We start from the raw sequence: 11,461 nt of genomic DNA on the forward strand, positions 1-11,461 counted from the left end.
ATTTCAAGGTCTTTAATATATTTTAGTTTAAAGCTATCAGTTTCGTTGAGTCACCCTGATTAATGATTAATAATTATCTATAGATCACTGCCCCATAAACTTGTTATTTAACCAGCTTCATTCATATTTGGTAATTAAATAATATATTCATTATTTATTGTCTATCTTAATTGAGACTCTATAAAATTCAATTGAGAATGTCAGAGTGGACAGGCGGCTCAAGTAGGAGACTGGTAAAACTCTGATTCAGGTCCCCAAAATTTTTCAACAACAGGTGGCTCAAGTAAGAGACACCATGGATTTTATGTCAAGTTAGACAACGTTAAAGTTTGCAACAAAAACAAAGTACAAAAACTTTGGACAAAAGAAAGAAAGAAAAAGTGTCTACTCTTTGACACTAAATTTTTTTTAGAACTTTTAATTAAATTACTTAACTCTTCATATTAATAAAATTAATAATGCCGTGTGAGATAGAGTGTACACAAACCTTACCCCTACTTCGTATGAGGTAGAGAGGCTCGGCTTAAGCAAAACGATTTCAGAACATATTTGAAAAATATAAAAGTAAAAACACTATGATGAAAATAGTAAGGAAAAAAAATATTGGTAACAAAAATCATAAGATAACCAAAGCAAAGGAAACAAATAAAGTACATAAAATTGAAAAATAAAATAATAATAATAATAATAATAATAATAATAGAAATATAGTAACAATAGAATTGCTAAATTTACACTTGATTACTCGCTGTTTTGCTAAACTATCTAAGGGATCATATAGGTAGACGCTTTTTTTCATTACAACTTTATATTTGAAGAGAAGGCAAAACACTTCAATTCATATTAATTCACCAAAGTAAAACCTCGTTTCAGATACTGCAAACAAGAAAATGGCAAGTCAAGAATATTCTCAACTACTAGGGATTTAGACATGATAGTCTTCATAACCATATCCCTACCAGATTTCCCTAAACCTCTACACACAACAAGAGATGTATTACATACCCAAGGCACAGAAACTACATAAGCCAGACCATTATAGGAGCTCTTACTCCCTAAGAGAACCTCTTTGTATGCTCTGCACACTTTAGAAATATACTTGCCCATTGGCAAAAGGTGAGCACCGGCCGGGCTGAAATCAGCATCCCTGAAGTCTACATCTGAGTGAAGGTTTACGATAACAGTTCCATGCTCGGGGTGAAGTTGCTCTGCAAGAGCATTGAGAAATGGAGAGCGTGTATTCCACAGCTCGTGAGGAAAAATATCTTCCCCGTCATATGCATCGATGAAAACAAGATCATAGAGATTTTTGTTTTTGAGGAGAAACTTCTCAGCATCTGATTCATGTAAGTGAAGCCTCTCATGAATGCCTTTCCATTGCACTTCTTCAATTGGATTACAAGTTGAGTATGCACGGCTACCAGATGGGGTCATCACCGAGTAAGATGGGAACCCCATTGCTTGAACCGAGGCTGAGATAACCACGGGGTCGATTTCAGCTATGTGCACTTCAGCACCTGATACATTGCAGTGGTTATTTCCATAAGATATAGTAAGGCAAATATTAATACGTCAAAACAAGCAGAAGCTAGTTTAGTAACAAGAGGCAAGTCTCACAAATTAGAATGCAAAGTTTCCCCAGACCATTGGAAGAAATTGAAGTCCTAAGAAGTGAACATGAGAATATAGGACTTAAAGCAGAAAAAACTTTAGTTTCTTTTCTAGGTAATCTGATATTCATATCTTTTCTCCAAGTAAATGCCGGATATAAGTGCTTTGGCTATTATAATTGACAAAATTCGTAAATACATCCAAGTGGCTAGAAAGGAACACTCCAGATCTCTGACCGCATCATCTCCTGTCAGATTATCTGCATCAATACTTGCCTTAAAGATGAGATTTTACGTCAAAAAGAGAAAAGAAAACTATGTATCTTTAATATCAGATCCAGTAATAAGGAGTAGATAATGGTTTGCCTTTCATACTTTGTCAAATGACATAACACCTCCAAAAGGATGCTCAAATTCAGACGCTTAAAGTGCAGCATAGGCAGGAAAAAAAAAACATTCAGCCCCGACCTTGGATTTTATTGGCCAAAAACAATGGTATGCTTCCTCCACCATGCCCAATGCATAAAATTTTCATTGGTTTTCTCCCACAAACTGCACTTTCAAGATCGTATTTACAAGATGCGACGGTAGCCAACCCAGCAGAGACCATGCTCTTCACATCTGTAGAGGAGATGATATGACAAGATGCAACATTAAAAGTGTGAAATCATGAGTATCATTGAGGAGAACTGGAAAAGCACAACACATTGAGTGAGTTTTATACAAGATAAAACATACTTAACCCTATTGAAACCCCCGCACCAAACCAGCCCTAAGTACAGAAAGTAAAGGGATCTGAAGTGAGAAAAGTACCTGACATTCTTTATCATATTAGTTTTAGTTTCAATATCACTACCATCTTTACAGCTTATTTTACCAAAATCTGATACTGGAAGGCAGAAAGTTATAACAGAAAAAAAAAACCATGCTTATTTGGTCTTCCAATCCCTTACTTTGCCCATAGTGTCCAATCTAAAAGCCTATTTCAAGAAAATTACTTTCACAAATCTTAGACACGAACACATTAAAAAGCTGATGTCAGGCACAAAGTGTGAAATACAGAAACTTCAGCACGGAAAGCAGTCAATCTTCTGTTAGTGCCGATTACTAGAATACTCTGTCGATGCACTATTTACTCTAAGTTATGTCTACAAAATTTTGTAAACCCAACTATACTGGACTGTCGACATCCATAATTTCCGTATCCAATCACCATATCTTTTCTCATAAAAATCACAGCATTTTTTAGAGATTGCTTAGTATAATTATAACGTGCATCAATTCTAACAGAATATATGAGACCTGAGATTATAAAAGTGAATTTGGCATGATGTACATTTTTGAGGTTTAGTGCACAATAGCATGAGAAGAACCATTAATAGTCTAGAGGTACTTTTTCCCCTCATTTATGGTAAAAACCTCTATAAAATTAATATGTTTTCTTGCACATGAAATGAAACCATTGTGTAATGTGTTCTTCTATCGGAAACTAAAATGCAAGTTGAAAGACAAAAGCAGCTATTACAGAGATTGCGGAACACGGAAAGCTAAAAATTGATCTGGTTCTATATTTCGGTGAAAACTAAGTAACTCAGTAATTAGTAGACTGGTACTTATGCTTCTTTCACCTTCAATATTGTTAATTATCGCAGAGTGAACGCTACCTTTGAATGACAAGTCAGTCAGCAATAATATAACTAAATAATTATAAGTAAATAATTGCCTTACAGTGAGGGTTTTTTACTTTCATCTTTCTTCAGTGCTACGATAAACAAAAGTTGCACAAGAAGAGACAGACCATGAAAAGGAATTGGTGTAGGAAAGAGTTAAGGTAGCTCCATAATGAGTAACTTGTACATTCCCCTAAATAAATAATTCTCAATGCCCTTTTTCATAGTAAAGCAGCAATTTATACTCAATAATGAAGACCGACCAACTCAAGAACCAAATAATAATAACAGAACTAACATATTTTGGGGGGAATCATCCAGATATTGAAAGAACACGGCAACAATAGTACCATTTTTTATTATTAGAGCATCTTATCTGTCTTGCTATGTAGGAATAAATACATTAAAAGCTTACTACCACAAACAGAGAAAGACCAAAGCACCATGAAAATATTCTACTTGTGAACCCCTGAATAGCTGATGGCAAATAATGGACCAAAATTTAAAGCCATTATATATTTTGGAAAACTAAACGTAAAGGTAATGAACAATAATCCTAGAGAAGCCATACATTCTAATTACATGATCATACTATTGCAAAAGAGCTGCAGAGAAAATAATATTGCGATTACATGGAACAGCGAGACACTCTGCCTGCTGCATCAAGTATATAGAACCTGGATCTGATTCCCTGTAAGCAGCCATTACTTTAACTGTGCTTTGGCGAGTATCGTCATTAAAGTGAAGATTACGCCATTGGTAACCAAGAATCCTGAAATTCCCTTCGTGTTCACACCCTGGATATATCTTTTCGTACCTTTGCTGAAGCCAATTCTCTGTTCTTGCCCAGTAACATTTTTGCTATCGCAAAAAAAAAAAAAAAAAAAAAAAAAAAATATATTATCAACACTAGCCCCCATTATCCCATCATCATAGAAAAGAGTGGCAATATCACATCCAATTACCAAAACAACAACAACAACAACAACAACAACATCTCAATTCCACAAACTAGTTGGGAACATCTATATTAATCCTCAATATCCCCATTTCCCTCCATGTTGACCCGATCCATTCCCATAATTTGCATTTCCAAAGGATTTAGGAGTCTTTCTTTTCTTTTCTTATAATGGAGAAATAAATTATTTTCAATTTCTGTATAATTGGCCCGCTCCTCTACCCCTCTCCACCAAAGTACCGCATAGCTTGGATTCAAACTCGTGAGGTGAGCTTACTACCTTTACTATTGAACCAAAGCCTGGATACAAAGGAGCATAATCAACAATTTGTCTTTTATTACTCCTCCATCCCAATTTATGTGACACACTTTCCTTTTTAATATGTCCAAGAAAAGAATGACACAGTTCTATGTTAGAAACAATTTTAGTTATAAACTTCCCGCTTTACCTTAATGAGATTATTTCTAGCCATGCAAATGCCTCTATCTTATTATAGATCACAAGTTTCAAAAATCTTTCTTTTTGTGCTTACACTCTGTTTGGATCATTGTTCCCCATCGTTTTATAATGTATTGTATTGTATTGTATTGTATGTATTGTACTATTGTTTTATGAATACTGCTAGCGGAAACGTAAAAGAAAGAACACAAGATTTAACGTGGTTCGGATCAAAATAATCCTACGTCCACCAGAGAACAATTGTCCTTTTAATATTAACAAAGGAAGGGGAGATTTCCCAATTACACTTAAGAGAATTTCTCTCTTAACTCTCTACTCACTACAATGTATTGTATTATTTTGGGATGATTTCTACAAGTGAAGGAGTGCATCTATTTATAGAGGTAAAGACCTCCTCTTGATGTCATTGCTGACATCAAACTACCTCCTCTTGATGTCATGGGTGACATCAAAGGAGGAAGCTTCCTCCTAGCATCCACACCAACTCTTTCCACCAACTCTTCCAATTGGCATGCCATTGTTGACTAAACATAAACCAACATTTTCAGCATGCCATTGTTAACTAAACATAAACCAACATTTTCAATCTCCACCTTGGTTTGCGTTTCGAGCGTGTGAACAACTCTGGCCAAAACTTCTAAGCTTACTGGGCAACCCCGTTGTAAGAAACAAGAAGAATCAAACCATTGTTGAACATACCACCTCCACCTAGCAACTGTTCTCTTCGGAGTTGCATCAGTTGATGCACACCCCCGCCAAGTCCTTGCAGTGTGCAAACTTAGCGAGCGGGACTATCTTGGTCAACATGTCTGCAGCATTATCATCTGTGATAACCTTCACGACCTTGATAGTTCCCTCATCAATAACATCTCGAATAAAATGAAATCTGACATCAATGTGTTTAGTGCGCTCATGAAATCTCTGATTTTTCATTAGATGAATAGCACTCTGACTATCACATCTAAGAGTTGATTCCAGCTGAACCAAACTCAATTCCGCTACTAAACTTTTCAACCAGATAGCTTCCTTTACCGCCTCCGCTGCTGCCATGTATTCTGCTTCTGTCGTAGACAAAGCGACAATCGACTGCAAAGTCGACTTCCAACTGACGGCACTGCCAACGAGGGTAAAGATGTATCCAGTTGTGGACCTTCTTCTGTCAAGATCTCCTGCATAGTCAGAATCCACATAACCGAGAATTGAAATACCTGTACCACTTTTTCGAAAGGTAAGACCAACACCAGAAGCTCCTTTGAAATATCTCAATATCCACTTGACAGCTTCCCAATGCCTCTTTCCTGGGTTGGACATGTATCTACTTACCACACTTACAGATTGAGCAATATCTGGACGTGTGCATACCATAGCATACATAATACTACCAACTGCACTGGCATAAGGAATCTTTGACATATGCTCCACCTCATCCTCGGACTGAGGCATTTGTGACTCTGAAAGTTTAAAATGAGGAGCTAATGGTGTACTTACAGGCTTGCACGTTTGCATATTGAATCTCTCGAGAACCCTTTCAATATACCTCTTCTGAGAAAGATGTACAACATCGTCTTCTCTTGAAATCTCCATACCAAGGATTTTCTTTGCAGCTCCTAAATCCTTCATGTCAAATTCCTTACTCAATAGTTTCTTCAAAGCATTTATCTCTGTAATGTTGTTAGCAGCAATAAGCATATCATCAACATACAACAGTAAATAAATCATTGAGTTACCAGACATCTTCTTGTGATACACACAACTATCAAATGCACTCCTTGAGAATTCATGTGTAGTCATGAATGCATCAAACCTCTTGTACCACTGTCTAGGGGATTGCTTCAAACCATACAAAGACTTCTTTAGTTGGCATACGTGATCTTCTTTTCCCTCAGCTAGGAAACCTTCAGGTTGATCCATATAGATTGTCTCTTCTAGATCACCGTGTAAGAAAGCAGTTTTGACATCAAGCTGTTGAAGCTCCAAGTCAAATTGTGCAACCAATGCTAGTAGCACGCGAATTGAGCTATGCTTCACGACCGGAGAGAAAATCTCATTGTAGTCAATTCCCTCCTTTTGGCTGAAACCTTTTGCAACCAATCTCGCCTTGAACCTAACATCTTCCACTTCAGAAATTCCCTCTTTCTTTCGGTAGACCCACTTGCATCCAACTGTCCTCTTCCCCTTTTGTCTTTTCACTAAGACCCATGTCTGATTCTTGTGAAGAGACTCCATCTCTTCAGTCATGGCTAACCGCCATTGTGCGGCATCCTTGCAAGAAGTTGCTTCAATATACGAGGAGGGCTCCAGATCTTTAATCTCTTCTTGTGCAGCTACGAACGCATATGCAATCAAGTTTGCTTGATTTATAAGGCGTTCCGGTTCTCGTGTCTGCCTCTTCTCCCTCCCCTTCGCAATTGTGTATGGTTCATTGACAGCAAGTTCTTCAACGCCTACATCTTCTGACTCATCTTTAACCTGAGTCTCTTGATCCTTTTCCTTGGCAAGCTCCACCGGAAGCTCCACCTGCTCGTTGTTCTTGTTTCCTGAAAACTCCACGGAAACTTTACGGGGATCAAGTATAGAGGATTCATCGAAGGTGACATCTCTACTAACTATAAATTTGAGTAAAGACAAACACCAAAGTTTGTACCCTTTTACTCCATCCACATACCCTACGAATATGGCCTTCTTAGCCCTTGGTTCAAGCTTTCCTTCATTAACGTGATAATAAGCTGGACACCCAAATACTCGTAAGTATGAATAGTTAGAGGGTTCACCTGACCATACCTCATTCGGAGTCTTAAAGTCAATTGCCGATGCTGGAGATCGATTGACAATATGAGCAGCAGTGTGAACTGCTTCAGCCCAAAATACTTTGGACATTTTGGCTTGTAAGAGCATACAACGAGCCTTTTCAAGAAGAGTTCTGTTCATTCTCTCGGCAACTCCATTCTGCTGTGGGGTATGCCTGACAGTCCTATGTCTTGAGATCCCATGAACCTTGCAGAATTCATTAAACTCTTCATTGCAAAACTCCAAGCCATTGTCTGTGCGAAGATACTTGATTTTCCGCTCCATTTGATTTTCAATCAAAATCTTCCACTCTTTAAATGCTTCAAAAGCATCACTTTTTGCCTTCAAAAAATACACCCAAACCTTTCGTGAGAAATCATCAATAAAAATGAGAAGATACCTCTTTCCGCCCTTCGATGGAAGTTTAGAAGGACCCCATAAATCTGAATGGATGTAGTCTAGCACTCCTCTTGTCTTGTGTTTGCCAGTGCTGAAGCTGACCTTCTTCTGCTTCCCTAGAACGCAGTGCTCACAGAAGTCAAGCGTGCTGATCTTCTCACCTTCCAAAAGTTTACGATTGCTCAACATCTCCAGTCCACGTGCGCTCATATGACCCAGTCTCATGTGCCATAGTCTTGCCTTGTCATCATTAGATAACTGCACTGTAGATGCATTTGCAGAGCCAACAATGGTGCTTCCGGCCAATGTGTAAAGGCCATTCTCCAGCTTGCCTTTCAGCATGACTAAAGAACCTTTAGTCACCTTCATAGTTCCTGCTTCGCTCATGTACCTGTAGCCTTGTTCATCCAGAGTACCCAAGGAGATCAAATTCTTCTTCAGATCAGGAACATGACGGACTTGTGTAATAGTCCTCACGATTCCATCATGGCAGCGAACCCGAACTGAGCCAATGCCAACTATTGCACAAGTTGCATTATTGCCCATTACTACGGTTCCTCCACTTTTCTCGTAGCTGCTAAACCAGTCTTTTCGGAACGTCATATGCAGAGTACAAGCAGAGTCTAACACCCATTTGTTTTCATAACTACTATTATTATTACACGATGTTGTTAGTACATAATCATTATCAAAATTATGTACCTGTTCAACTGTAGATGCACTCGCCTTTTCCTTGGACTTTGACATTGGGCAATCTCGTTCAAAGTGCCCCTTCTTGCCACAACCCCAACACTCTGTATTCTTCTTGTTCACACGAGACTTTGATCTGTGCTTTGATTTGGTCTTTCCCTGTTGGCTAGTCCGGCCTCTTACAAAGAGGCCACTTGCCTGGTCATCTCTATCTCCTTCAATGTGCCTCCGCACATCACTAGAGTTAAGTGCCTGCCGCACTTGCTCAAGCTTGATAGGCTCCTTGCTATACATCATTGAATTCTCAATATCACGATATCCTGAAGTCAATGAGAATAGCAAAGCACATGCAAGCGTCTCCTCCTCCCTTTTAATTCCTGCAATCTGTAAGTCCATGACAAGTTTATTAAACGCATCTAAATGATCTTGTAACGAAGTACCTGGCCCCATCTTAAATGTGTGAAGACGCCGTTGTAACAACATTCTTGTTGTCACTGATCGGTCTTGGTATAGCCCTTCTAGCTTTTCCCACAACTGTTTGGCCGTCTCTTCGGTACCCGTACTCACTTCACAAAGCACGTTAGGTGCAAGGGATAGTTGGATTGCACTCAATGCATCCCCTTCAATCTTCTCCTTGTCGGGAGCTGATATATCCGTAGGATACTTTCTGTCAATAGCATGGATTGAACCTTCCCTCCGCAGTAACGCCATCATCTGGATCTTCCAGATATTGAAGTTGTTGCGTCCATTGAATCTATCAATTTCAAACTTCATGGAACTCATATTTGCTTGTTCTTCCTCCTTGGATCGTTAAAGGATCCTGTCGCTCTGATACCAATTGTTAGCGGAAACGTAAAAGAAAGAACACAAGATTTAACGTGGTTCGGATCAAAATAATCCTACGTCCACCAGAGAACAATTGTCCTTTTAATATTAACAAAGGAAGGGGAGATTTCCCAATTACACTTAAGAGAATTTCTCTCTTAACTCTCTACTCACTACAATGTATTGTATTATTTTGGGATGATTTCTACAAGTGAAGGAGTGCATCTATTTATAGAGGTAAAGACCTCCTCTTGATGTCATTGCTGACATCAAACTACCTCCTCTTGATGTCATGGGTGACATCAAAGGAGGAAGCTTCCTCCTAGCATCCACACCAACTCTTTCCACCAACTCTTCCAATTGGCATGCCATTGTTGACTAAACATAAACCAACATTTTCAGCATGCCATTGTTAACTAAACATAAACCAACATTTTCAAATACAATGTTTGGATAGATTGTATTGTTTGTTATTGTCAAATAATATTTTACTGTTTGGTTTGACTGTATCATACTGTACTGTAACTGATAAGTTTACTAAAATACCCTCAATTGTTAAATATTAAATTTATCAAAAATTATGCTATAAAAATAATTTTAAAAAACAAAACACAAGGAGGCAAAACACCTTAAGAAAGCAGAACAAAGGAGTGAGACAGAAGAAGGCAAAACAAAGGAGCACAACTAATTAGAATTGAGTTAAAAGCAAATTAGGAGAAAAAAAAAACAGAAGGCCCCAAAACACCTTTAACGTTTGCAGCAAAAGTTTTGGAAAAAAAAAACAAAGTGGGTTATAGGTTTGAGATTTGGAGTTAAAATAAAAAAAAAATGTAAAGGTTAAAATAGAATTGTGGAGTAATAAGTTAGGGCATAATTAGAAAGAAAAATAGGAAACAATCCCACCACACCAAATCGGTTGTTTCAAAATGGGGACTTTTCATTGTTCCGGAACAATGAATTTAACAATACAATACAACCAATTTTAACGAAACATTCAAAACAAACATTGTTTTGGGATAACAATACAACGGAGAACAACCATCCAAACAAGCTATTAGTCAAACAAGGTCACATAATATAGCACGGAGAGAGTCTAAATTTTCTTAAACTATATAATGAATAAAGGCATTAAAAAATAAATAAAAAATAAAAAAAATAAAGGCATTAGCATACTCAATAATTTAAGACAAATTAGGAGTTGACGAAAATTATGATGGAGCATAGGGGGAGAAAAACTGAACTGGTCTAGAAGAAGGGTAAGCTACGACAGAAACGACGCCGTTTCCTTTGCCGGAAGCTGATCGGAAAACTGTGTTGCCGTCGGAGGAGGTGGTGGGGCCCCACCATTCGGAAGAATAAAACCAGTCGCCTTCATCTTCTATACTTTGTCGAATTGCCGTTGATAAGCGCCTTAGCTGCTGCCATGCCAAATTCCGTTTGCGTAAATTCAACATTTCCAAACCCCTCTCTAAACCCCTCGACGGATATTTCGGGTCTTTTAAAGGGTCAAATTTTTAAACAATACATTTAGCTTTAAATCGAACTAATAACACTTTATATATGTCATTTATTTACTATTATTATTTTAATTTTAGTTAATTAATACTATATATTTTTACTTCAATTCTATTTGCAACAAATTTTTTTAGTATAGAAAATAAAACGTACGAGAAAAAATTATTTTATTGATAATTAATGTGAGTACTGTTATGAATAGTTTGTACATTGGATAGTACTTTGGATACTACATTGGATTGGATGCTACATTGGATGTCATGTTGTGAATAACTTAAAGATTAAATTTCCTACTTTATGTCCATCATCTTTACTTTTTATGCCTATAAAAGGCCATGTAATTGCAATGGAAAAATATACCAAAGTGAAAGAAGAAAACACTTCTCCCTTCTTTCTATCTCTTATTATTTACATTTTACTGCATTACTTTTATTTTATTACACGTTATCAGCACGAAGCTCTAATTTTATTCCTAACTCCCGCTAAGTTGAGCCATATTTTATTAAGGTATGTATCATTATAATCATCTTATTTATGGCAGTACATA

At 37.4% G+C, this 11,461-nt stretch overlaps 1 protein-coding gene across 1 annotated transcript; it reads right to left on the reverse strand.

The window, feature by feature from the left end:
* Positions 1-679: 679 nt before the first annotated feature.
* On the reverse strand, positions 680-10,905 carry LOC104214230 (uncharacterized). The gene is made up of 4 exons (XM_070173463.1): positions 10,641-10,905; positions 3,913-4,141; positions 2,079-2,231; positions 680-1,517 (listed from the first exon to the last, which is right to left on the reverse strand). Exons 1-4 carry the CDS (start codon positions 10,851-10,853, stop codon positions 844-846), a joined length of 1,269 nt encoding a protein of 422 aa, XP_070029564.1. The 5' UTR covers positions 10,854-10,905; the 3' UTR covers positions 680-843.
* Positions 10,906-11,461: the final 556 nt, after the last annotated feature.

This window comes from Nicotiana sylvestris, chromosome 1 (genome assembly GCF_000393655.2).
Source record: "Nicotiana sylvestris chromosome 1, ASM39365v2, whole genome shotgun sequence".
Taxonomy (NCBI): Eukaryota; Viridiplantae; Streptophyta; class Magnoliopsida; order Solanales; family Solanaceae; genus Nicotiana; species Nicotiana sylvestris.

Bases quoted from the DNA above. Each gene is read 5' to 3' on its own strand.
- LOC104214230 (XM_070173463.1), bottom strand. From the start codon at position 10,853: ATGTTGAATTTACGCAAACGGAATTTGGCATGGCAGCAGCTAAGGCGC. The intron at 4,142-10,640 runs GTTCAGTTTTTC...TTTTTGCGATAG, and splicing joins CTTACCCTTCTTCTAGACCA to CAAAAATGTTACTGGGCAAG. The intron at 1,518-2,078 runs GTCGGGGCTGAA...GCAATGTATCAG, and splicing joins TTTGGCCAATAAAATCCAAG to GTGCTGAAGTGCACATAGCT.